The 27985-nt window shown below is 40.4% G+C and overlaps 2 protein-coding genes across 4 annotated transcripts; both read left to right on the forward strand.

Moving 5' to 3' along the window:
- Positions 1-40: 40 nt before the first annotated feature.
- LOC133847198 (nuclear exosome regulator NRDE2) lies at positions 41-3354 on the forward strand. The gene is made up of 3 exons (XM_062282075.1): positions 41-254; positions 316-974; positions 1039-3354. Exons 1-3 carry the CDS (start codon positions 164-166, stop codon positions 3184-3186), a joined length of 2898 nt encoding a protein of 965 aa, XP_062138059.1. The 5' UTR covers positions 41-163; the 3' UTR covers positions 3187-3354.
- Positions 3355-4850: 1496 nt separating this feature from the next.
- On the forward strand, positions 4851-27178 carry LOC133849106 (uncharacterized). Of its 3 annotated transcripts, none has more exons than XM_062284983.1 (10): positions 4851-4981; positions 10381-11239; positions 16464-17480; positions 22411-22574; positions 22671-23055; positions 23184-23376; positions 23455-23686; positions 23753-24766; positions 25472-25614; positions 25673-27178. In XM_062284983.1, the coding sequence occupies exons 3-10, from the start codon at positions 16477-16479 to the stop codon at positions 25895-25897; spliced, it is 3360 nt and encodes a 1119-aa protein (XP_062140967.1). In that variant the 5' UTR covers positions 4851-4981; positions 10381-11239; positions 16464-16476; the 3' UTR covers positions 25898-27178. The 3 variants fall into 3 exon arrangements, with proteins under 3 accessions (XP_062140967.1, XP_062140965.1, XP_062140968.1); XM_062284981.1 differs by lacking the exon at positions 4851-4981 and adding an exon at positions 5784-6138; XM_062284984.1 differs by lacking the exon at positions 4851-4981 and adding an exon at positions 5784-6138 and having other exon boundaries at positions 25682-27178.
- Positions 27179-27985: the final 807 nt, after the last annotated feature.

Consider the following 27985-nt stretch of genomic DNA (forward strand, 5'->3'; position numbering starts at 1 on the left):
TTTTAAAACATGTAGGTCATACTGGTAAGCATCATTGCCTATCGAGGCAATCGATAGATTTTAAACGAATAAATGTTTCGTTTGGTTAAAAAATTTGTTCTTACGGTATTATTCACTTTAAAAAGAAATCGCGATAGATAAAACGTGTGTAAATTTCTTGAACATGCCGCTCTTTCCGGCGTACGCCAACAATGAACCAAATGAGCCGCCAAATGCATCTGAAGCACATCGGTCACAACAGTTGCCTGTTCCAAGTAAGAAAATGCAGTGTTTAATATTTTTAAATATTTTCTTATAGTAGTGAAATTATTGTAGCTAATGCTGTTACTGGGGAGGTTTTGCAAAACAATCGCAGCTTTGAGCTACCCGCATTAGTGCTGGTGCCGCCACAACCATCTGATTCGGATTTCACTTCCAGTTCGGAGGAATCCGCGGACGACGATCAAGACAATTTGGCTGACAATCAATCATCAGGAGCTGTTGGAAATGCTGTTGCTGCTGGTGGGGAGCAACGCATCTTAGAGTTTGACAAAGACACCGGCTTCTATGTGGACAAGAAACCTAACAATGCCTACCTACGCCTGCCAACCTTGCCACGCCTCTCACGCCCCAACTATAAGCGCAGCAAACTGCGCCTTGGCGGTGGGCCACGTCAGACAAAACAACGCGCCAAACAGCGACCCCGCTTGCGCCTTGTGGAGGAAGCAGCAATCAAGACAAGCGAAGAGCAGTTAACCCAACTCCTGGAACGGATTCAGGAGCTAAAAAAATTGCTGGCATTAGAGCCGCAGGACGAACGCAATTGGCTGGAACTGCATCAGCTGCTGGGCGACAGTGCGACGAAGAGCAATCGCTTGGCAGTGGCGGAGCAGCAGCTGCATGCACTCGAGACGGCCATGGAACAGCATCCGGGTAATGAGAAGCTGCTGCAATGCTATGTCGCCACCGCCAGCGTAACGTATCCAGACAGTCAGGTAAGTTCAACGCCCTGCTCCACGAACTCAATCTCAATCTCTCAGGTGCAAACTTGCTTTGCAGGTGGCCAGCAAACTGGAGGAGCTGCTGCAGCGGCAGCCACAAGAGTACACGCTGTGGACGGCGTTGATAATGACCACACAGGGCACCATGGCGCGTTGCAATGTGCCCGATGTGCTGGCCATTTACAGCAAGTGCATGGAACGTCTGTTTAGGGAACGCGATCACGACGAACGGGCGGACGAATTGATGCTGAAACTCTTTCACAATTGTGTGCTGTTCCTGCGCCAATCGGCGAACACGCCGCAAATGTTTGCGCTGCTCAATCTGGCGCTGGAATTGAATGCGCCACACTTGCAATTCGATTGCTTGTCGGCCTCTGCACAGGATGAGCGACCACTCGTCGACTACGAGGAGCTGGTGTTGCGCTCTGGCATGCCAATGCCAGAGATTTGGACACGCATCGAGCGACTGCGACAAGCGTACAATTTTCTTCCCTATCCGCAGCAGGCAAACGTTGGCATTGCCGTTGATCCACGGCGTTGCATCTACACGGAGGATGTGTGTCCGTACATTTACCCATTGAAGACGCAAACGTATCGCATGCAGCTGCTGCTGCTGGTGGTTCAGCTGACCAAGTTGCCACTGCTGCGAACGCATTGCCTGGCCGAGCGTTTGTGCACACGCATCGATCAAATCGGCGACTCGGAGGCCATTGAAATGCTGCTCGCCGGCCTCGCGGATCGTTGGACATATGCGCTGCCGCCGAAGAGTGGCGACTATATGGAGACCATGATGCAGCTGGCCAGGGAGCTGTATGTGTGTCCCAGCTTTATGCCGCAGGCCATTGGACACGAGCTCTACGAGCGTTGCATTGCCAAGCTGCTGTTACAGTGCAGCGAAGTGTGTGCAGCAAATGAAGCGCAGCGCCAAGTCTTCATCATATTGTGGTTGCGCCTGCAACGTTTGCGGCTTCAGCTGCGCAAGCTTTGCGGCAAATTGACGCCGCAATTTCTGAAGGAAACCAGTGACAGTCAGCGCTCGTTATTACGCCAACCGGCGAATCGTCAAGTGATCTGCTTCTACACTCAGGTTGCAATGTTCGAGTACGAAGCACTGGGCGAGGACAAAGCAGAGGACTCAAGACCGTCGAGTGCGTTTCGTGTGCTCGACCAAGTGCTGGTTATGGCCAAGCAGACGCCACTTGATGCGGATCAGCTGCAAGCCGCCGTTGTCTATGCCGAGATGTTGATGGCCAACGATTCGCGAGACGCAGCGCTGAAGCTGCTCGTCCCTTTGGCCAGCCGGGAATTGCTCGATGCGGAGCTTGAAAAGGTTGCCGAGCTGGCTGCTAAAACGCCAGCGGATCCGTTGCCCTTGGAGCAGTATTTTTTGCCCAACATGTTGACGCTGTTGTTGCGTGCACTCTGCCTGCAACTGTATCTGCAACACAACAGCAGCAAGGTCGAAGCGCTGGCGCTGCTGGAAGCAACGTTGCAGCATCGACTCTTTCAACTGCCCCAAATGGAGGCGACCCGAGTGCGCTTTCTGCGCGAACAAATCTGCGAGTTGCAGTTGCTGATGCTGCAGCTGCCGCGGCGTTGTGCGCTCAGTGAATTGCTGCCACACTTGCAACATGGCCTGCACGAGTTTCCGCGCAATCAAACGCTGCTCCAGCTGTGCTCCACGCTGGACACCACACAGTGGATCGATGTGCGTAGTCGCTTGAAGCAGACAAAAGCGGGCATTCTGGCGTTGCTCCACATGATTATTGCCGCACGTTGCCGATTTCTGCGGCATCAAAAGTCCCACAGTGACTTGGCCGTAACGTTTGGCTATCAAACTGCAGCATTGGATGCAAAACTTCAGGAGGATTATTTGCGCAATCGGCTGCTGAGCATCTTTGAATCGTTTCTACCCACGAACACACGTCGCACCAAGCTGGAGGCCGAGCAATATGCCGTGTTGCGACGCAACTCCTTGTATTGGCGCTGCTATTTACGCTGCCTGAGCAATGAACGCACCAGTTTTGAGCAGAGCAAGACGTGTTTGTTGATGGCCCTGGATGAGTGTCCCTGGGATAAGGCCTTGTATATGGATGGCGTTACTTATGTCCCACAGGAGTTTTCCAATCTGCAGGATGTGATGGCGGAGAAGCAGATCTGCACTTTCGCCATTCCCGAGGAGCTCAACGTGCTGCGCGAGGCCTGAATTCAATTTAAATCGTTTTAGGTTTTAAATCCCTCTACTCTGCAGGCAATAAAAACAACCAGTGTGATATGCGTACGCTTTTGCGTATGTAAAACCAATTTTATTTAATGATTAATGGTAGAACTTACTATTAAATTGTCTTTCGAAAATAAAGAAATGTGCAGTGCATTCAAATTCGATTTCGATTTTGACAATTCAAACTGTTATTATCGATATCGATTGTCAGGCGCCTGATTCAGCTCGTCTGTAGGGCGACTGATAACTTTAACAGCAGAAGTATCAACTGCAGGGCGACTGTTAACTTTAACAGAAGTGTTGTCAACCGCAGGGCGACTGTTAACTTTAACAGCAGAACTATCAACTGCAGGGCGACTGTTAACGTTAACAGAAGTGTTGTCCACTGCAGGGCGACTGTTAACCTTAACAGCAGTGCTGTTAATTTAGCTTTTCGCCGTTAATTTCTGTTCACGCCAGCTTAAAATTTAAAAGCTGTTAGGCTGATCGACGTGGCGGCAAATTTCAAATGCATATAGAATCTGATAATTACCATGTTGGGTGGAATGAAATTTGAATGCAGAAATGTATAGTTAAGTAAAAAGAGTCCAACAAACCATTACAAAAATTGTCGACTATATAGGATGATAACATAATAAAAATTGGCTAATTCCGTTGTGCCTTTCTTTCAAATGCAGTTTACGTTGCACTGGGAATTGAAATCACAAGTTGTGTATGTGATTGTTAATTTGCTATTACAGCTAAAAATGTTTGCTATTTTGTTGTTATACTTTGAAGTTGCTTCATTGAATCTACTACGTATTGTGTTTATATGTGTGTGTGGCTTATATGTGCATATGTATATCTATAATTATCTTGTCATATACTTCACTATAACTGCCGTGTCGCGATTTGATTAACCACGTTAATATAATTTACTAAAATCTTAGCTTAATACAAACACTAATTGAATTGTTATATTCATAATTTTCAAATTTGTTATACGGTTCAAAATTCGCAGTCTACAAATAAAAGCTTTTACATCATAAAGCTATATTAAAAAAATATGACAGTACACTCATTTATTATATTTTTATTTTCAATCTATATTGCGTGAAATGATTATGTTCTGATCTCTTCAATTAAATTACATTTAATTCAACAACATTTTTTTAGAACGCAAGGAACTCTAATATTTTACAATGTAACTGTTCTGCAATTGCCACCGAATTATTATACCCTACTATTAGAATCGTGCTGCGTGCAATGTTTTGCCCGCTGTTTTGATTCTCACTGAACACATAATATCACGAAACTGTTGGGAGTATTTATATTATGCAGAGCTGTGATAACTTCTTAAAGCCAAAGATAGAGAGAGCACAAAGCATGGGAGCCATAGAGAGAGGGAGAGAGAAAGAGAAATAGAAAGAGAACAGCGAGCGTTGTTGTTAAAGAGAGAGCAAAGTTCAGAAATATTGCGTATACGACGTGTAGTCAAAGCTCGTAAGCTTACACTCAACTTCTGCTGGCAAAAGCTGCTTCAGCCTGAGATGTTTTTTTTTTTTTTGTTTGGCATTAACTAACGCCTCCGCATCCTGGCCAACTCGATTGCCTGGGTTTGTTGCTTGGAGTTGGCGTTTCTGTTGCTGTCGGTAGTCGAGAGTCGGCAGTCGGTCGACAACAGTGCAAGTCCAAAGACGTCGCCGTTGTGGACGCGCTCGCCTCCAGTTTTGTATCAAACATTTTTTTGTAGTAGAAGCGCGAAGTATAAACACGACAAGCAAACAAATAAATAATTCTTGTAGGTATCGCGAGACAGCGACTTTATATTGCCATATGAATAATATAAATACACACTCACACACATACACAAATAAATATAGTATGTATGCAAGAGTATATTTGTGTTTATAATTTTGCTGCCTGTCTCTGTCTGCCTGACTGTCTGTCGGTCCGTCTAGTCTGTTGTGTAAGTGTGCGGACATAGCAGCAGCGCAGCAGCTTCGACGAGTTCGTAGACTCAACAGCGACAGCAGAAGCAGCAGCAGCAGCAGCAGCGACGTCGTCAAAAGCTCGCTCTCTCTTAACGCGCCCCTCCGCCTCGCATCGTCGTCACTTGACTCGGTGACTGCGAGTCAGCTGCGCAGTTGGCGTGTAATAAAATTAAAAATATAAAACCAACTCACACACACGCACATATACAAGCACACACACACACAGATGGACAGACGCCACTTGCTGTTGAAGTTTTAGTTTTGCTGTTGTTGTTATCCTTTTAGGCAAGGCTTTGGCCCAACGTCAAGGTCTCTCGCACGCTCTCGTTCTCTCCTACGCTGTGTATGTTCTTCTGATTGGCAAGCACAAGCTTTCCAACAAACGCCCGCTCTCTCCCACTCAGTTAACGGACTAGTGCTTTTTGCACTGCACAATGTACACACATTCTCTCTCGCTCGCTCGCTCGCTCGCTCTCTTCCATCAGCTGACTCTCTTTTCCGAACGAAGCTCGCTCGCAGCAGCGGCCCTTGCTATGCTGCCTTGGCTGATTAGTTTAGTTTGTGATTTCAATATAATTAATTTCTGTTTCTGTAGCGGTTTGTTCGGACGTCGAACGTACGCTCGCTCGCTCACTCGACGATAGCTGACTTCGTTGCTTCAGCTTCAGCTTCAATTGTTGTGTTTCAGTTTCTGTTTTCTGCGTTCCGTTCATAGTCGTCGTTGTTGCCTTCGCCGTCGCCGTCGCCATCGTCGTCGCGTCATTTATTTTTTGTTTTTTTTTTATGTAGTTTTTGTTGTCGTGTTTTCGGTTTCGTGGCCGCGCGCTCCTCAAATGTCGAATCGAAATCGGCATCGAAATCACCAAGAGAATTCAAATTGCAATCGTTATCGAAGTGGCAAATCGAAATCGCAAATGTGCAAAGTGATCGAACTCTAAACTTTACACGCATTGCAAGTACACAAGTGTGTGTGTGTGAGTGTGAGAGAGAGTGCGTAAATCTGAATGCGCTTGTGAATGTGTCTCTGTGTGTGTGTGTGTTTGCCAGGTGGGTGATTGGCTGACAATCAGCTGAAGATAACGCCATCTTGGCTTTGCTGCAACAATTGTTCTACTACATAACAACAAGACAGCAGCGCATCACACATACTTATACATATTTGTATGTGTGTGTGTGTGTATTGCTTGTACGTGCCCATGTGCGCCTGCCGTTTGTGTGTGTGTGTATTTGTTAATTTTTTTATGGCAGCCCAAGCCAAAATTAACATATTAATGAATTTCCAGTTTAATTTTGGAGGTTTATTCGCTTTCGTCGTCGTAGTCTCGTATTTGGAATTGATTTTCATTTTTCATACATTGATTTGTATGTTATTTGTTGTTGTTTCTTTGTACGTAAAACTGCCGCCAAATCAATCACAAAATACGTATCGAAGAACTAGAAGAAGCAGCAGAAGAAGCACAATCAAATGTAGTAGCAGCAACAACAAAAACAACAACAATGGCGAGAACACATGAGATTAAAAACAAAAGTCAACTATAACTACAACAACCACGGCAACATCAAACACAACAACACCAGCAACAACAATAACAACAGCGAACAAAACGCACTCATTAAAAGTCTAATAAAGTTTTTTTTTCTCTTTTTCGATTTTTGTTGCTGTGTCGTTTTCAAGGTTTTATTTTTCGTTTTTGTTACTGTGCGTGTGTTGGTTGTGTGTGTGTGTGTGTGTGTGTGTGTGTTATTCGTATATTTTTATTTTATTTCATTTGCGTTCGATTTTATTTATTTTTGTTGTTAGTTTTGTGGTTGTTGCTTTTATATTTTTCCCATTATTTTATTTTATTTCTTCTTATTTTTTGGAGGCATGTTAAAGTTTCGCTGCGACGCCGGCGACGTCAAAATTGTTGACAACGACTGCGCTATCGTTTAAAAAGTTATTAATTTGAATAATAATAATTAGCATAGCGCATTTGTGCTGCAAAAATATTCAATTTGCTGCAGAAACAGTTTTTATATTATTATTATTTTGTTGTCTACTCGAATACAAAATATTGCTGACGTCGCATCTGCCGCCGTCGCAGCAGCAGCGACGTCGCGTCGCATCGCTCGCGCCTCGCATACAAAGCACGAGTGAAGAGCACGGCGCTTAGCTAAGCGTAGGGCGTCAAGAGAGAGTGAGCATGCCAGAGCGAGAGAGAGAGAAAGAGTACATACACGTATTCGCTCGCATACAGCAAGTGCTTACCAATACAATGAGCGAAGACAGTCGCAGCTGCGGCTGTGACTGTGGCTGAAAAATGTAAGCGCAGATAAGCAAATGAGTTGCGCTTTAACTGTAAGCTCAAGCTCGCTCTCACACTCTCGCAGTCGCTCTATCGAGAACATTCGCAATCATTATCATTATCAGCATCGCTGAATGAACTGGAAGCTTTCGCAATCTGATCTACAACATGTCAAGCGCAGTCGGCGTCGCTGCTGGCGTCGCGACTCGCGAGCAACAACAAGTGTTCGCTTAAGCTTGCAGATTACGCATACGAACTGTTGGCTGTGCAGTGTAAACAATTAGCGAAAACAATGTTATGCAGTAGCAATAGCAACACTGCAAATTAGAACGTGCTAAATTGAGCAACTACAATTGCGAATGTGTTTGTTTGTTTCTATATACATATGTACGTGTGCCTGCATTTATATACCTGTGTGTGTGTGTGTGTGTGTGTGAGCTATTTTTGGGTTGTGCGAGCAGCTACCACCTGATGTCGCCGTCGACGTCGCTGCCGGCGCTCAAAACAGTCGTTAGGCCAGGTCGAGGCAGCAGCAGCAGCTGAGAGAGACAGCGTGAGAGGGAGAGAGAGAGAGAGAGTGAAGGAGAGAACAAATTCAAGATAAATACAATAACAAATACAAAATAGGAAAACGTAAAACGGCGCGCAATTTTCGAGACGGCTTCTCGAAGGACGAATCGCCTGCGCGTCTATGTGTTTGTGTTTCTGTAAATGTGTGTATGTGTGTGTGGAACAGGTGTTCTCCAAAAACAGCAAACGAAGAATATTCACACAATGCTCAGCTGCGTGATTTATCAGTTATATTTCGTATATTCAATCATGCGCTCTGAAAAATTGTCACATCTTTAGCGCTATTTATAAATGACTCGTCACACACAAACACACACACACACACGCACACACACACGCACGCATACTTAGGGGAGCAGACAGATTTGTATTCCATGGCGTATACGTAATATGGTGACGCCTTCAAAACTCGCACAGTTTTTGCTGCTGTTGTGGTTTTTTTTTTTTTTTTTTTATTTCATTTTTTTTGTTACGCTGCAATTAACTGATGTAAACAAATGTCACACACAAAACATGGGCAGCTGCCCAAGCAACCCCGAGAACGGGAGAGAGAGAGCGAGAGAGAAGGAGTGTGTATTGAGGTAGTACATTTGTATGTATGTAGGTGGCGGCACTGTGCTCTGTACTGTGCTGGGCTGGGCGCCAGACGAGAACAAACGAGCCAGCAAATTATATAATTTATTTATTGTTTTGCGCTCTGCTCTGTTGTTGTCCCTGTCGCACCGCAACTGCTACTGCTGCTCTTCTTGTTGTTGTCGTCGTCGTGGTTGTTGTTGTTGTTGTTGTTATGGTTGCTGTTCTTTTTGATAATCTGCGTCTCCGCCTAGCCTTTGCATTTGCTCGACAGCTTTTACGGCACTTGAATGCTTTGTTTTTGGCATTTTTGTTATTGTTTTTTTGTTTTTTTTGCGCTCTTTCGTGTGTGCTTTGCTCGTAATGCAAATAAAGCGCGAGAGTGCTTAACACGAACCGAAAAAAAAAACGTCGTTGTCGTTGTTGCTTTTATTGCTTCGTGACAGCGACGGTGACAGCGACGACGACAGCGACAGCGACCCAGGTGATTGACCCAGGCCAGTGTCACTGTCAGTGCTGTTGCTGTTGCTGCTGCGGTTGCTGCTGCTTCTTCTTATTCTTATTACATATTTCACTTTTTTTGGTCGTTGCTTTTGCGTGTACTCGTAATAGAAATTATGCCACATTTATGCATGTTGAGTGATGAGGATGGGGAGGGGCAGGGGCAGGGGAATTGGGGCAAAAGCAAGCATTTAACCCCGCGCAGTTTACTTCAGTCGACATACATATATATGATATATTTTTCATGTTCCTTGCTGTGCGTGTGTGTGTGTGCGTGCGTGGCTTGAGCTTTTTTTTTGGCTTCTGCAAAACAAAAAAAAGACAACAGCAAACAGGAGTAAGAAGAAAAACAAGGCACAAATGGAGTGTAACAGTTCATGTTTCATGCTCTCCTTATCCATTTGCTAGCCATGTTAATTTGCTCGTCACACTGATACTTGAGAGTTGATTTAAGCAGCAACACACACACACGCAAGTACTTACTCACACACACACACATAGGGGGAAATGCATGTGCCGAATAAAAACAAAAATGGCTGAAACTCAAATCCAAATTTGAGATGCGGCTCGTCGTCGTTGTCGACATCGCAGTCAAAGCTCTGCTTAGCTCCTTCACAGTCTACCTCCCCCCCACCCCTTTTTTTTTGACGCCACCCTTGCCACGCAGCTTTGGTGCTAACTAAACAAGCGAAGACGCAGCTTCAACCGGTTTCTATTTTACAAAAGCTTTTGAATTTGCTCATGTATACGTGAGTGTGTGTGTGTGTGTGTGTGTGTTTTCTTAAACTGAAACAACAACAGCAACAGGTGACAACACAAATAAACAAAAACACAAAACACACACACACAAACAAGAGAAACAAAACAAAATGATTAGGTGTATATATTTTTTTGGGTTTTTAATTAGCAATAACAACAACAACAGCATTAAATGCGAATTAAATTTCGAATAAAGCCATAAAAAAGTTCAAGTAAGAAACAGACAAACAAACTAACAAAAAACCAAAAAGCAAAATACAAAAATATGCATAATGTAATTTAAAATAAATTAAAAATCTATTTAAAATGCTCCGCAACAAACAACAACAACAACAAAATATTCAACAGCGGGCGACTTTTTTTTATGTGTATTTACTGAGTGTGTGTGTTTGATTTTTTTTTTCCATGACAACACCGAAAAATGTTGCACGTGTTTGGGGAATAATTAACAAAATATTTGGCATAATGTTTTAAGTGTTTTTTTTACAATGTTTTTTTTTTGTTTGTGTTTTCTACAGAGTTCACAATAAGTTAATGTAACAAAAACAACAATTAACCACAGTGTAACAATAACAAATTACAACAACAACAACAACAATTACCTCCGCACCGCAACAGCTGTACAAATATTAATAACAAAACAACAACAAAAATCGAAAAAGAAAATAAATACGACAAAAAAAAACATAAAAAACAAAATACAAAATACAAAATAAGAACAAATGCAAAACTAAAATAGCAGCAGCTGCAGTAACAACAACAACAACAACAACAACAACAATAACAGAAAGCATCAACCAAATAAATACAAAAAAAAAAAACAAGAGGGAAAATGAAAGCAAAAAATACTGTATGCATTTCTATGGTCGAGTGTATAAAACATTAAAAGCTTACACATTTTTATATCCACAAGAAAAAAGAAACAAAAACATACACGCACAAACAGGAAGAACAAGAAAAGCACGGCAGAGTAAACAGTGTCAACTTGTAAGCTGCGACGCCAATCCCGCCCCCCCAAAAGCCACCTACAGGAGCAGAGCAACAACAATAGCAAAAGCAGCAGCAAAAGAAATAAACAAACAAATTGTGCGGCGTGTGAGCAACAGACAAACACAAAGCAAAAGCAAGAAAAAGTGACATCGGCGTCGTTGTCGTCGTCTTCTTTCGCTTGCGCTGCCTCTGCCGCAGTCGCAGTCGCGGTCGCGGTCGCAGCTTCAGCCTATAGTCAAAGTCAAAGCTTAGCAGAGCAGTAAAAGCTTCAAATCGACAACAAGAATAATAACAACAACAACAACAACAACAGCAGCAGCAACAACAACAAGAAGAAGCAGGCGACCAAGCACTTCATGCAGCAAAATAAGAAACAGCGCAAAACATGTAAGTGAAATTGATTTTTTTGTTGTTGCTATGTGTGTACGTGTGTATGTCAATGTGCGTGTTTATGCATGTAAGTGTGTATGTGCGTAGCAAATTGTTGGTTTGCCCTTGTTGCTACTTTTGTTGCGGCAGCTCCTAACCTACATAAATATTTAATATTTTTCTTTCTTCTTCAACCTACCCGTTTGTACACCTGTCTCACTCTCTCTCTCTAACGTTCGCTCGCTCTCTCGCTTCCATAACCGCTAAATTGCGCTCGTTGTGCGTCTGGTTGAGTTAAGCCTCGCACAACAACAAAAACAACAACATCAGCAGCAGCAGCAACGACGACGACACAACAACAAAAAGAGAGCTAGTGGGCGACTTGGGTTGTTGGATCGTCATGGTAACACTTACTTATCTGCCAAAAAAGATAAAGAGCGTGCAAGCGAGATAGAGATAAACTCTAAAAAATATACGCACACACACACAAACACGCACATATGCATTGAATATGTATACGTCTGCGGCTTATTAAAGCAATTCCATGTTTAATGTCTGTATTCATGCGTATGCGGACTACACACCCACACATATTGTACATGAGATATATGTATACACTTATACATATACATACATATGTACATGTGTTGATGTAATGGAGTCCGAGCAAAACACAAGTTCAATTGTTCGCACTGTGATTGATAATGGTCACACAATGCGAACTTCTCATGCGTAATGCAGTGTGGCCAGCATCACCAACAGCAGCAGGGTCAAGGCGATTGTACCTTCCCCCCCCCTTTCCTTCACTCCATCCACCAACCGTGTCCATCCATTGGCAGCATAGCTGGAATGTAGCATGCAATTAATTTCGTGTATCGTGAGACAACTTTCTCTCGATAGCTCGATAGCAGGTTGAAAAATTGCTACTCGATACTCATTAGCCAGGCATTTACACTGAAATTCGTAGCTCATAAGTAAACAAACACTAGGTGGCGCCAGTTAAACATCTCCTCTTGCAATCGTTGATAAATCGAAACAATAAATACACAAGAAGAAAAAAAATAATAAACGCAAATGAATCTGATATAGTGTATCAGACAGTTTCGAGCAATAAAACGGGTAATTGATACAGATCAAGTATACGTCATAAAGATTACTTCATAGATTTCAAAGAGTACAAGAGTATTTCTGCCATTGATTGTTACTTGGAAAGCATGAGGGTTTAATATTACATTTCTATTTAATATAGAAATGGATTTCTTTGGGCAACACGAATACGAATTTATTTAAGTTCATAGGAAGTCGTCATCTTAGATTGCATCCAAATATTCCTTTATTAAAGCATACTTTTATGCGTTCTTGAGTATCCTAAATGCAGAAGGGTTGTTTTTTAAGATAACCGAGAATTGAATAAAACTCAGCTGGTAAATATTTATCACAAATAGTTGAAATAAGCAAATACACACTCGTATGTGTATATTCTGTTGAAAATTGAATATTATTATTGTTGTGGGTTTTATTTGCTCAACACTTGAAAACAATTACAAGGGGCAAATATTCAGAGACAGAGACTGCAAATGTGATGATGATGATGATGATGATGATAATGCATCATAACAAGTACACAACATAAACTTGTTTATCAGCGACAATATCGAATGTTAGATACACTTTGCATTTAAGAATATTTGATGCATAGAACTTGAAGATGGCAAACCAAATGAAAGCAATCAACAAACTTAGATAATAATTCATAATAATTGTTGATTTCTATTCTATTCCCTATTCGATTCGCTATCTATAGTCCAGAGTATTACGCGATGCACTCGCAATTCAAATTTCATGTTGAGTATTTGTTCGTTCTCATGTTGTTTGTTTACTTTTTTGCAACTTGAGACTCGAAAGCTTTGTTTAAATAACCATTCACACAGTGAGTGCGGGTAATAACAGCATTTTCATCATTTACTTATTTGTTATTCGCACTCACTCGCATTAAGTAATAATAAGGTGCTTAGCATAAATATACGACATTCCATTAGAATTGCTCTGGGACGTTTCGTTTCGTTTTGTTTCGTTTTATTTTTTTTTTTCGCCCAATTTCCCCCCGGAAAACCCGACGAAATACGTGTTGTCTGCTTTTGGGAATTGTTTTGACTTTCGCACAACAACAACAGCAACAACAACTATTTCTCAGTTGTGTTCCAAATGCGTCAAAAATATGAAAATAGATATGAAAAAACAACTTTGTTTTTATGGTGAAACAACAACTATGTGAGTTTTTTTTGTTATTTTTGTATTATTATTCCGGTGATTGACCCGGCACCAATAAAGCATGCGATGATATGTGATCTGTCAATTAAATATTTCTTATTTTAAGCGGCAATTTGCATAGATCTCGCGCTTTTTTCAGTTTCCATTTGCAATTCAGGAAAGTGACAAAAACCAAAAAAAAATGAACGAAAAATTAAAACGATGCGACAAAAGGAAATGTGGACAGAGAAAAGTAAATATAAATATAGTTCAAAGATATCATCTGGATATATCTGTATGAGTGTGTGTGTGTGTGGTTGGCTAGTATGAGTGTGCGTAGTATTGGTATTATTATAGACATCTACATAATATAATATAGCCACGTATAGTGGAATATATACAGATGTCTCCGACATATAAACGACATTCCGACCCCCATTGCCACCCCTTCTCACCGTTCCAATTCGTTCCATCCGCCCATCCATCCATCCGTCTGTCCATCGCCCAGAGGCAGAACAGAAAGCGTTTATCGCTTCTAGAATTTTACGAGCCTAATCATAAAATCTGAAGAATACCACAACAACAACAGCGACATCGATAAAGGGGAAAATTATTGACCAGCAAATACCCAGTAATTAATGGAAGATATCAAAAAAGAAAATATTTCAAACTGTTGAAGAAGAAAAGAATCCATTATTATTAATGGAATGCGATATTAATAATAATAATAAAAAAAAATAATAATAATAATAATAATAATAATAATAATAATAATAATAATAATAATAATAATAATAATAATAATAATAATAATAATAATAATAATAATAATAATAATAATAATAATAATAATAATAATAATAATAATAATAATAATATATAATAATAATAATAATAATAATATATAATATATATATATAATAATATATAATAATAATAATAATAATAATAGTAATAATAATAATAATTATAATAATAATAATAATTATAATAATAATAATATATATAATAATAATATATAATAATAATAATAATAAAAAAATAAAAAGAAAGCAAAAAAAAACCCAAAAGAACTTTAATTCTAATTTGAAAGTGCACTTGAAATACCCTGTACTTAAAGTCGCAAATCACTAAGATCAATTAATTCTGCAAAGTAGAAAGAATAAATGAAAGGCATTGCGGACTGAAAGTTTATTTGCTTTCGCTGAATCTAAATTTGAGTGGAGATAGTCAAATACAAATTAGAAAGAAAAGAAGGCAAATATTAGGTTTACATCAAGATAGCAAAAGCGCGTCAACTAGTCGGGCATACCCGGCATAACAATACTCATTTTTCAATCTATTTTGAATTGAAAACCTTGCACGAAAATAGATTTACAAAGAGACCCGACAAACGAAAATAAAAGCAAAAAATTAAAGCGAAAGATACAAAAATTTAGTTTGTCTAACGAAAATAATAAAAACTAACAATTTATGTAGTAAACATGACACGCAACAACAACAACAACAACGCCGCAAAGAACAACAACTTTTACAATAAAAAATAAATTGTCTTGTCCATAAAAAAAAGATCTCAAATACATAATAAATTAAATCGATCAACAACAAATTGGACAAAAATCTAATTAGTTTTCTGTTGCTCTGTTTTTTTTTTTTGTTATTGTTTTTGTGGTTGCTGTTGCTTTTGTTGTTGATGTTGCTGTTGATGTTGCTGTTGTTATGATCGACCAATCCCTTGAGCTCGTCCAATTACCTCAGCTGATTTGGCTTAGGTTTAATCTTGTATCTCGTTTCTGGCTTTAACTGCATCAGATCAGCTAAATAAATCTTCATTTATTTATTTATGTGTATTTTGAAATACTTAAATGTATTTTTATTATTTGATATACGTTTTGTATATTTGTGTATTTAGTATTTATAAACATTCATCTAATTTAATATATGTTTATAAATACTAATGATTACAAAGGACATAACATGTAAATGAGTTCGATTTTAAAGTATTTTCTTTTCTTTGCAACATTAAGTTACAAATTTATGGAAATTTAGTTTTAAAGGAGTTCCTTACAAAACTCTTATTTTCTTCAACTCTACTAAAATATATAATATACATATATTATAGAATTCCTTCTCATCTATCTGTTCTCAAATTTCATATTAATCAGATCATAAAGCAATAAAAGTCTATATAAAATTGCAACCCAAACTGTGGAAAGCTACTGTGAAATATTTGTTGCAACTTTTTGTTTTATAACCGCTAACCACAGGTTAGGTATGATTCTTGATCATTTGTTTGCGATCAGATAATAATCTTGAAAGTTAATCATTAAATAATGTTATATGACAAAAACCGGCTGCTGATGTCGAGCTTTAGCTGTGTTGGTTGATTGGCTACTATATATTTCTTACTCTGTAGAAAATTCTGAATGTATTTCATTATATCAAATATAGACTATAGAATATATTTTAGTATTTTTACAATTTGCTTTATTTTGAGATTTATTAAAAACGCATAATGAATATCTAGTTGATGTTTTACTCTGGAGTATGTTATGAGTGCTGTAGTATATCAATATACCAAATACAGACTTTAGTATATTTAGGTATTTTTACAGTACATCAATTTTGGTATATTTGAAGATCTTAGGATTTATTGAAAATGATTAACGGATATCTAGGATATTTTTTTACTCTATACTACATTTCAAATGATATAGTATTTCAATATACCAAATATAAAATTCATTTGCATAGCGGGTATATAGTATATTTTTTACTCTCCATTGTTATTTTAAATGATATAGTATTTCAATATACCAAATATGAATCAATATGGTATATTTCAAAATCTTAAGATTTATTAAAAATGCATAACGGGTATCTCACAGTCGACTATCCCACACTTGATTGCAGCTTTGTAAGTTATTAAGTATTTATTGCGGCAATTTATTATCTAAACTTTGACTTGAACTTTCTCTTGCTCTCTTTGCAGCCCCCCGATCAAAATGAGCGCCCTCGACTCGTACCTGAAGCGTCCAGCGAAGTCGGGCGCAACTTCGACTTCGACGGCGATCAGGACGAGCGGCAGCCAGTTGAGCGATGCGGCGATAGCTGCGACAACGGCGGACGTGGATGATCTCAAAACAGACATTCCCTACTTTGATGATCCACAGCAGCCAGAGCAGCAGCAGCAGCAAACAGAGCAGCAGCAGCAGCATCGCTATGCATCCGCCTGGTCGCCGCCGGATGAGAATGCCGATGACGATGATACGCCGGAGCCTGAACTAGAGCGGGAAACGGAACTGGAGCCGGAGTTGGACACCGAGCAGGGCAACGACAACGACAACGAACTGGGCAATGAGCTGGACGACAGCTATGCGGATGAGGATTACACGAGCGGCAGCAGCAGCTATTATCAAGCGCCCACGCCAGCCAATAGCGAGATTATGTTGCGCCCGCCATCCAACTCCAGTTTCCACTACAACTATCCAACGCCAGCGCCCGGTGCCGGGCCAGGACCAGGTGGCGGTGGTCACGGTGCCATCGCTGGCAGCAGCGGCAACGTCAGCGGACAGCAGCGACTCCATGCCTCCGGCTACACACATTCCCAGACAACGTTGGCGCCGCCACCGCCGTCGTCAGCGGTCAGCGGTTTCTATCCCAACATGTGGTATCCCAATGCGCCATATGGCAGTGGTGGAGCTGGAGCAGGAGGCGGAGTAGGAGGCGGACCAGGAGCGGGACCAGGAGCAGCACATGGCTATGGGCGTTATGGTGGATTTGGTGGCGTGCCGCCTGGAGCAGCCGCATATGCAGCGGCAGCGGCGCATGGCATGCTCCAGCATGGCCATCATCCGCATCCGCATCAACATCCGCATCCGCATTCGATGCATCCGCACCCGCATCCACACCATCCGCATCCACATCCGCACTCGCATCATCCGCATCCACATGCGCATCACCAGCATCCGCACGAGACGATGATGGAAATGTTCCAGCTCTCCAATAGGTAAGTGCACAAAAGCAAAATGCGAAAGTCTTTTCCTCTTGATAATCTCACTTAACGGCCTCATGCAAATGGTTTTGAATTCTTTTGAATGATGAAGAATTTTGAAAGTTTTATATAGCTTTAGTTCAGATTTCTATAATCTAAGTGATACAAGTATTTCTTCTTAAAAATACAACACTACACCTCTATCTCACTTAACGGCCTCATGGAAATGGTTTCGAATTCTTTTGAATGATGAAGAATTTGATAGTTACATTGCTATAGCTCAGATTTCCAAGTGATAGAAGTATTCTTTTTTGAAATATATAACACTACACCTCTATCTCACTTAACGGCCACATGAAAATCATTTTCAATACTTATTGATCATGATGAGATTTGAAGGTTTTATATAGCTTTACCTTAGATTTCTATATTCCAAGTGATAGAAGTATTTTTTATTGAAAATACAATACAACACCTCTATCTCACTTAACGGCCTCATGAAAATAATTTTCAAAACTAATGAATGATGTTGGGCTTACAAGATTATGCATAGCTTAAGTTGAGATTTGTATGTATGTATATTCCAAGTAATGGAAGTAGTTCTTCTTGGAAAAATAGCACTATACCTCTATCTCACTTAAGGACCAAAACAGCGATCCCGAAAATGCCGTTAAGTGAAAAACACAAAGTAGATTAGGGGAGAAACACAAAATTTTTGTATTTTCTTACTTTTTTGTGTGACTGTTTACCATAAAATAAGTCGCCATATTTCTGAGTATTTAAAATAGCATCACAAATTCGAAAGTTTAAATCAAAAATAATAGATTTAAGTTTTTCCTTTGATTCAAGAATTCTTTGCTTGAATTTTGGAAATGCGTCAAATGCTTAAAGTGCATTTTGGTAACTTGATTTTAGAGCGCCTTTCTTGTGGCTACATATTAGCCCCCACCCCCACCTTTACTCCAACCCCCCGCTGGCGATGCTTTGTGACCCGTGCGTCCAATTTGGCCACATTTTGTTGGTCGGATCCCCCGTTGGCTCTGTTCGTCTGTTTGGCTGCTGTTTGGCCCTGATTGCCCTGTTGATCCACGCACTAACTAATTGAACCCACTTCACTCCACTAACCATCCCTTCTCCCTCCTTTCCATCCACCATCCCCTACCCTCAAGCACTGCAGACCCCCCTGAGGCGTATGCGTCGATTATTTTTGTATTTTTATCAACGTTGTTTTGTAAGGTTGTTTTTTTTTTTCTTCTTCGTACACGTATATTTATTTTCGTCGCTCAATGACGAGACAACAATTTGCCCAGTTGGCCATTGACTAAACAATAAACCCATCCCCATCCCCACCCCTACTCCCCAATTCCCCGCTCCCGCTGCACTTGCTAGCTGCACTTTGTTGTTGTTTTTGTTGTTGTTGTCGCCCACGATATACACTGAAATTGATGGCACGCGTGCATTGGTGGCCAACAGACCAACAGACCAACAGACCACTGGCCACCAGTCCAGAGAGAAAGCTAAAAGAGTTAAGGGTTGAGGGTTGACGAGAGGGTGAGACGGGTGAGGAGGAGCACCCCTTCAATTTGATTGGCACACCGTAAACAGAGCAACGATACGCAATATACTGAATACTGAATTGATTTCCTTATTTATATTGTGAAATACCACGCAGTAATCGCAATTCAATGGGTAGAGTCACTCTTCTCACGGTGTTGTGTCATCAAGTAAGTCACCGGAGTCCCAGACCAAATTCGCATAATACATTTACATTGTCAACAACAATAAATTACGAGCGTCAAGTATTGAGCTATCAGCATTGTTCAGTCTGTTCTATCAATATCAAGTGCGAATTTCGATCTATCTCAAGTAGTTGCAACTTTTTACAACTCTAACTAATCCAATTAGCAAATTTGATTCATTGCTCAACAAAAGAAAAAAAGAAAAAAAAAAACAAACAGCAGACAAATACATTTCTACTGGAACATGTATTAAAAACAAATTTGTTACGCTATTTAGTTTGAGTTATTACAAATGATATTGATATACCATTTTTTAGAATGTATAAATACGAAAATATTTACTTTATTATTTTCTTTGAATTGCAAATTCTTAATTAGTTCTCCCAAACGGACAATAAAGTTTGTCTGACTTATCAATAAATCATTCTTACGCAGCGTTATAAATATATTTGGGTTTCCCTATCCAACAATATCAAAAATTCCCAGCCCTTATGCCATTTATTTCTATAGAATCGATGACTAATTTCATAAAATTGATTTTCAATACTTCTTCTTTGTGGACAATGATGATCGCTTGTCTGATCGTTTTGAAAGGGGTTGTTTAAAATAATAATTCATTAATAATTTAACTGTGCTTACCATAAATAATATAAGTTTGATTATATGCTAACGTTTAACTAAATTCTTACGCAAATTTAACATTCAGTAGTCAATTAATATAATAGTTTTATACTCTAATTGGCCATTGTGAAAGACTACAGGGTATATCAAAGTTCGTGCCAGCTGATATTGTGGTGCGTCCCTTGCGTTTCGCATTTCCCTTTTTGACGTCTGTTGCATTCGCCTCTGACGCTTTTTGCGTGTTTCTGCACAGCGTCAAGGTCACACTGGCGATAGTGCGACAAAGACAGCGCAGCCAGGAGAGAACGAGCACGAGAATTAGAGAGCAACGATAGAGAGCAATGTGATTGCAAGTACAGTAATCGACGACGACGACGACGTCGACAGAGGTGGAGACAGAAACAGAGACAGCGACGTCGTCGTCGACGTTACATTGTTGCACATTCAAAACAAATAAACGAGCAAACAGGCAAGAGCGCAATCGAGCGAATGAGCGTGCGAGCGAGAGAAGACGAGTGGACAGCTAGCGGGAGCGAGTGCGTGCGAGCGAGGAGGCAATATGGAGAGGTTAGACTCGGGAAGTGCAAATGCAACATGTTAAATAAACAAATGCAATTGCGAATGTGTAATTGTGTGTGCATGTGTGTGTGTTTGTGTGTGTGCGTGTGTATGTGTTGTGCATTGATAGAGACCCACAACTCACAATCAGCTACAAAGTTGGCGCGTCGAGTGGCGTCAAGACCTTGCACTTCCTCGTCTGACCACTTAATATGGGCCCATTGAAAACAAAGTGAACGTCTCAAGGGCAACACCATCGACGAAATAGTCGTACTAGAGTCGCAGTACTCCCTCAACCCCGCTCACCCACCCACCCACTCCTTACCCCAAATCTACGACGACCTTAGCTAACATTAGTCTCTACTATCAAAAGCAATTTACGAACCGATGCGCCCATTAGCATACTGAATCAACTGCTACATAGTACTATACTATATACAATATCTAATTAATTCTGGATACTTTGCTTGGGCATGCTAATCAAATTGACAAATTGAAAACAATACATTTCACTTCTCTTTCTTCCGCAAACAATTCGTAAATCTTTAGTACTTAATAATTTCATAATTATAAAGAACATTAATTTAGTAATACATTTTAATAAGGAGCGAATTTGAGACTCTCAAATAAATGATCTCAACTTAACAAAGCTTCGTACATACATAATATATACTATACATATTTCAAACTGAAAATTTCCGAAATTGTTTTATGTACTCCTACGAAATTCAGCCATTAAAAGTGTATTTTTTGGTTTTGTTGTCAAGTTTGCATCATTTTAACACACACACACACAATGGTAATACTACATAGAATATTAATTATAGCCCTACGTTTGCAATGACGTGACAATTTTCAGGTTTCATTCTATTTTTATCCATCATTACAATCTAAACGTTTTTTTATTATTATCATTAGTCTAGCATTTCATTATTATGTGTTATGCAATAATGTTAAGTAATTCTTAATTGAATTTAATTAAGACAACTACGTGTTGCTGTTGCTACCAATTCTAGTTAAGCGTTGCGGTTTACAACTGCTTTGTCGATTTATCGAAAGCAGTGCAAGCAGTGCACTGAGTACACCCTAACTGACCTTGTGTTGTGAAAGGCTAGCTTTAGCTTGTTCCTCTCCAAGAGTGATGCTTTTAAGCATCAAAAAGGATTTGCAAATGGAAGCTCGATTTATTATTTACAAGTGCAAATGCACAGTTTCTAATGCAGTCATGCTCTCTCACTCGCTCACCACATCTCTCGCAATCCCTGTGCGGGATGCACACTTAAGTAAATAATCGGTACGCTACATAGTTTTTGCGCCTTTTCAATTTTTGCATGTGTATGTGTGTTTGTTTTGTTTGATTTTGCTCTTTGCGCTGCTTTTGTGCTGTTTCTTTCGGTTTCGCACTTGCTGACCGTTTGTGTATATATTATTAATTTGTTTTCTTTACGTTTTTTTTCCTTTTTCTTGTGCAATTGCGTTTTAAAATTGCATTACATCAGTGGTAGGGGTAGCAACAACAATGTGGCAGCCATTGCTAATCGAACGTATAATTCTCATATTTCCGTATGCATTACTCATACCGTTCCCTAGGAACGCTAGAGCGAGTGCACAGTAGATGGAGGGGAATGCAATCTTGCTCTCTCACTCTCTCGCTCGCTCGCTCGTTCTCTGTCGCAACTGAAGGAAGTTGGCGCCACATTCAGCTTGCACTTGGATCACTAGTCAAGTAGCCGACGCTAACGCCGACGTCGACCGCATTGTTGAGGCCCATTTGCGGTTGATAATTATTGACAGTTATTGAGCTGTTTGTCATTCTTATGAGCATTTGCGTGTGTGTGTGTTTGCTAGACTGCCAAGTCATGCCCTGTATGCAAGTAAACAACAACAGCAATAGCAATATAAAATTGCTGTATTCCACCCATGCCCCACCCCAATGCAACCAAATATTATTACTCGCATTGCGAAATATGCATCAACACTGACTAATCCCTGCATTTCCTGTTTACACTCTCTCGCTGCCTTTTTAGCGGCCGCGAGGCACGCAACCGGGCGGAGAAAAATCGCCGCGACAAACTGAATGGCTCCATACAGGAACTGTCCACGATGGTGCCACATGTGGCCGAGTCCCCGCGACGTGTTGACAAAACGGCTGTTCTGCGTTTTGCTGCACACGGTTTGCGGCTCAAATACGGTAAGTACTCTCTCAAATGTACTCATTTTTATCCATACTCAATTCGTGTTATCCATGTTATCCATTATCGATAACATTCAATCCGATTGCTATCAGTGTTTGGCAAGATGCTGCACGAGCAACGGCCGCAGGTGACGGATACACTGATGGGTATGCTGGATAGCTTTTTCCTGACGCTCACGTGTCATGGTCAAATACTGTTAATATCGTCGAGCATCGAACAGCATTTGGGCCACTGTCAGACGGATCTGTACGGCCAGAGCATATTGCAGATCACACATCCCGAGGACCATGAAATGCTCAAGCAACAGCTCATACCCACCGAGCTCGAGAATCTCTTCGATGCGCACGCTGAAGCCACCGAAGCGGGCCCCAGCGCCGGTGGTGCCTGTGGTGATGGTGAACAACGTCAGCGCAGTAAATCCGAGGAGGATTATATCGATCACAAGTTACGCGATGATAAGCGCAGTTTTCGTGTGCGGTAAGTATCGATTGCGACTATCGTAACAGTTGCATTTTCAACGATGTGGCCACCCTGCAAGCAGCATCGATGCTTGTGGAATGTGGAGGTGTATCGATAAATCGTTAAACCTATCGCCCTTTGAACAGGTTGGCGCGCGCAGGTCCTCGCTCCGAACCCACCGCCTACGAGGTGGTCAAGATCGATGGCTGCTTTCGGCGCAGCGATGAGGCACCGCGTGGCGTGCGCTCCAATACATTTAGCTCCAGCCTGCAACTGATACGACGAACACGCGGACGTGACGATGCCATTCCATTGCACACAATTAGTGGCAATGATATTGTAAGTGTTGAGACTGCCTTCGTCTTGCCTTTGTTGGCCAGTAAACTATGTAGATGTTCTCCTATTTACTTGACGCAGGTGTTGACGGCGTGTGCGCGCATCATAAGGCCACCAAAGATCGTGAACCGTCTGTTCGATGCCAATACGCTGGAGTACCGCACCAGGCATCTGATCGATGGTCGGATTATTGACTGCGACCAGCGCATTGGCATCGTGGCCGGCTACATGACGGATGAGGTGCGCAACCTGAATCCATTTACCTTCATGCACAACGACGATGTCCGCTGGGTGATTGTCGCGTTGCGTCAGAGTGAGTTTTTAATTTGTTGTTGTAATTGCCTTGCTTACTAATTGCTCACTTGTATTTGTTGTTTAGTGTATGACTGCAACAGTTCGTATGGCGAGTCAACGTACCGGTTGTTCACGCGCAATGGAAACATCATTTACCTGCAGTCCAAGGGATTTCTCGAGATTGACAAGGAGACAAACAAGGTGCACTCATTTGTTTGCGTCAACACGCTGCTGGACGACGAGGAGGGCAAACGACGGGTTCAAGAGATGAAAAAGAAATTCTCGGTGATTATCAACACACAAATACCGCAGTCAACAGTCGATGTGCCCGCCTCCGAGCATCCCGCCCAGCTGGAGAAAGCCGTGCTGTGTTTAATACAAAATCTGCAGAATAGCGTGTCGGACAACGATACCGATCAGCAGGATGGCGATGATGACGAGGACGATGAGATCGAAGAGGGTTTCGGCAACATGTCATCCTACGGTCAACTAACCTATCGCCAATTGAACGAGCATCAAACCCAGCACGAGCAACAGCATCATCAACAGCAGCAACAGCAGCAGCATCAACTGCAGCAGCAACATCAGCAGCACCCGCACCATCAGCAACACCATCAACAGCAGCAGCAGCATCAGCATTCACATCAAGCCCGCTCACATCACACGTACCTCGAGAGTCCCATGTCCCAGGCGCGTCTGAGCGCCGGCCATGGCATGAGCAGCGCCAAGACGCCGCCGCTTGCGCTGGTGCCGCCTGAGACGGCATCGGTGAAGTCATCGATATCGAAGAGTGTCAGCGTCGTGAATGTGACGGCCGCAAAGCATTTGCGTGGCATCCACGCCACAGCTTCAGCTGTTAAGTCGCCCAGCTTAAAGTCAACGACGTCCACAATGCTGGACAGCTGCAGTTGCCTAGATGCCGGCGACATGGACTGCGATTATTGCCAGGGTGGCCCTCTGACGCCCGAGACGCTCGTCAGCAGCAGCAACAGCAACTCGACCAACAATCTGAAGCGCAGCGGCAGCGTCAGTGGTGTGCCAAATGCCCAGGAGTTGGCTAAGCGACGCTTCATGAACAGCACGGGAGATGATCTGACTGGTAAATAGATAGATTAAGGCATCGAAAAACTGTTTAAACTGAATACGAATTCATATATTGTATAGAGTTGTATAGTCAAGAGTTGATCGATTTGAATAACTATCAAGTTATTTCATAAACCCATTTATTAGTTAAATAACTATAAAGTTTACATTGCAATCGCGATGAAACTTTGAAAACTTATTGCTAAAATAGTTATAATCATTTGGATTTCCGTTAATTTAATATATAGTCGCACATTTGTAAAGTAAAGATTTATTTCTTGAGCAACTTCCAAGCTTATAATGCAAAAAATCAGATTTAACTTATTGCATTTCTGTTAAGTAATGAATTGAATAACTTTTCAGCACGTATTTATCATAATCAGTTATTATTGCATATCCTAAGCAAGTTGAGAGCTGATCAAGTAATATTTTATTATTTGAATGACTATCAATTGTGATGAAACTTTGAGAACTTATTGCGAAAATAGTTATATTCATTTAGATTTCAGTTAATTCAACATATTGTTGTACATTTGTAAAGTAAAGATTTATTTCTTGAGCAACTTTCAAGTTTATAATGCGATTATCATGAGATACTATCTAAAATCGTGTAACAAAGTTCAGGATAAAATTATTGTATTTTTGTTATGCTATCAGTTATTATTGCATATTTCTTTACACTACCCATAACTATGAACATAATGATATTGTGCATTCACAGCTGAGATCGAAGACGTGCTAAGCAACTCGTTGCAACAAATCGAGCGCAATCTGAACCATCAGCTCAACATGGCCGCCCAGCTGCGGGATCAAAACAATCGCTTCGAGCTGCCACTGGCCAGCCAGCGAATGGAAGAGATCATGGTAAGACGCTGATATACACATATAATTCCATAATCTCATATAATGTATATAATTTAAGATTTTGCAGGAGGAGCACGAGAAGCAGAGCAAACTGTATGTGAACATCAAGAGCGAGTACGAGGAGCATTTGCAAAATAACAAAGCCAGCACAGCAGCAAAGTCCGAGAGTGATTCGACAAGCACTGGAGGAGTCGGAGGAGGAGGAGGAGGAAGAAGCAGTGGAGCTGGTGGCGAAGCAGCTGGAGATGCGGTCAGCGAATTGGAGCAGTTGTCACCACGCTGAGCATGCCAAGAAGAGGGCAGCAAACAAAAGGGTTTCAGCTTCAGATGTGATACAAAAACAAAAGAACGTGGCAGCCAAATAGCCCAGAGAGAGAAAGAGATAGAGAGAGAGAGAGAGAGAGTGGAAATGGAAGTGGAAGTGAGAGAGAGAGAGTGAGAAAGTAAGAGTGAGAGAGAGAGTCTAACGTTGAGTTGAGCGACTACTTAAGATGTTACTTTAGAGTGCTACACAACTATTTACATGATTATATAGAATGAAGAGATGAAGAGATGGGATGAGAGCATATACATACATACATACATATATATATAAATATATATATTTGATCCTAACCAAAACTAATGAGTGAGCATGCAACAAAACTACTTTACGATGTGGGTGGGAGTCGAGGACTCGCCCGGCGGCTGTTTATTTAATTATTTTCGTTAACCACACATCTACGATTAGAATTTAAATTTAATTTTGTATGCACACACACACACACACACACACAGATACATACTACACACACATAGTTAATAGTTAAAGTTAATTAATTAATTATATATACACACATACATACTATATAGTGCAAAAGAGTTTGTTAATTCATTTAAATTTATAGTCACGCACAACAACAACAACAACATCAAGTACAGCAACCACAACAACAACAAATTACAACAATTATTAGCTTAGGCATTATAAACTACAAACTAAACGTGATAAAAGACTGTTACTATTAATGTTAGCATTATAATTAAACCAAGAAGATGAAGATGAAGAAGAAGGTAACCACACAACAACAACAACAACAACAAAAATGATAACTTAAATCTATATAAATTGAATGGCATAGTTGCAAATTTTTAAATAGCTATTAAACGTACTCTATACATAAATGTTTTAAATGTCTTATGCTCTAAGAGAACCAATATCCCCCAATCCCAATCCCAACCCTTACCCCTAACCCCCTCTCACCCTAGCAACAGTTTGTTATGTGAATAGGTGAATAATGAATGTTAGTGTTACACTATGTGGAATATATGTATATACATGCATACAGCAAAGATATATATGTTATATATGAACATACATATATTTTGGAGCGAACTCAGTACCAAAATCTGATTGCGAATTGTTGTTAAACTCAGGGCAACAATAATACTATAAGCGCCAAGTACAATTTACAACAACAACATATATAAATAACAAAGCTTATAGATCCCCTTCAGGGTCAAGAACTACGATATACTACTATTACAACAACAAAAAATAAGCCCTAATTATAAAAATGAAAAATTGATTGGATATAAGCAAAATACAAAATACAAGAAAAAAAAATCGAGGAAGTAAGAAAGAAGAACACACATAATTGTTGAATGTTTGTTATGCATTTGTTTTATATACATATATATAATTTTCACTTTGTTTATTTTTTTTTATTTTTGTTTTTTACATTTACTATTAGACTAATTGAATAGTGAAATAAACTTGTGTACCTATACTATATGAAATATATGTATTTTTAGTGTATATACAACTGTACACATACTTACATATAAACACTATATACATACATATATATACTAAGTAGATCCATTAAATGTTACGGACACGTGTGAACACTTTTAGGGCAATGCACTCGAGTGCCGCAACCATTCACAAAATGATGCTGCACACTCGTTTGTGTGTTTGTTAATCGCCACTAAAAAAAAAACAACAACAACAAATAAATTAATAAATAACAACACAAAAAATATATATACATATGCATTTACAAATCCATTAATAAGAAGTGAATTCAATGCGCTTGGGTGAAAAGTTTCAAATTGTGGAGCGCTTTAACGCACTTATCGATTAGCGATCGATTGGCACCATTGCTGCAATCGGAAATCGGATTTGTGTGAAGAGGAGACTCGAATGGCTGTTGAAATTGAGTGTAACCGATAAGTAAAACAGTTCTCAAGAGGATTCCAGTTTTTTACAATAAATATAGCATTTGGTATATTAGTATTTGGTTTGTCGTTATAAATTTATCGACATTGATGCATCGATTTGGCCACAAAAGTGTCAAATAAATTTATCTTGGTTTTTATATCAACAAAT

This window comes from Drosophila sulfurigaster, chromosome X (assembly GCF_023558435.1).
Source record: "Drosophila sulfurigaster albostrigata strain 15112-1811.04 chromosome X, ASM2355843v2, whole genome shotgun sequence".
NCBI lineage: Eukaryota > Metazoa > Arthropoda > Insecta > Diptera > Drosophilidae > Drosophila > Drosophila sulfurigaster.

What these genes read in the sequence shown, in the direction of transcription:
- LOC133847198 (XM_062282075.1), top strand. Translation starts at nt 164, where the DNA reads ATGCCGCTCTTTCCGGCGTACGCCAACAATGAACCAAATGAGCCGCCA. An exon ending in ACAACAGTTGCCTGTTCCAA is followed by an intron (nt 255 to 315) that starts GTAAGAAAATGC and finishes AAATTATTGTAG; the next exon opens with CTAATGCTGTTACTGGGGAG. An exon ending in TAACGTATCCAGACAGTCAG is followed by an intron (nt 975 to 1,038) that starts GTAAGTTCAACG and finishes CTTGCTTTGCAG; the next exon opens with GTGGCCAGCAAACTGGAGGA.
- LOC133849106 (XM_062284983.1), top strand. Translation starts at nt 16,477, where the DNA reads ATGAGCGCCCTCGACTCGTACCTGAAGCGTCCAGCGAAGTCGGGCGCA. An exon ending in ATGTTCCAGCTCTCCAATAG is followed by an intron (nt 17,481 to 22,410) that starts GTAAGTGCACAA and finishes CTGCCTTTTTAG; the next exon opens with CGGCCGCGAGGCACGCAACC. An exon ending in CGGTTTGCGGCTCAAATACG is followed by an intron (nt 22,575 to 22,670) that starts GTAAGTACTCTC and finishes GATTGCTATCAG; the next exon opens with TGTTTGGCAAGATGCTGCAC.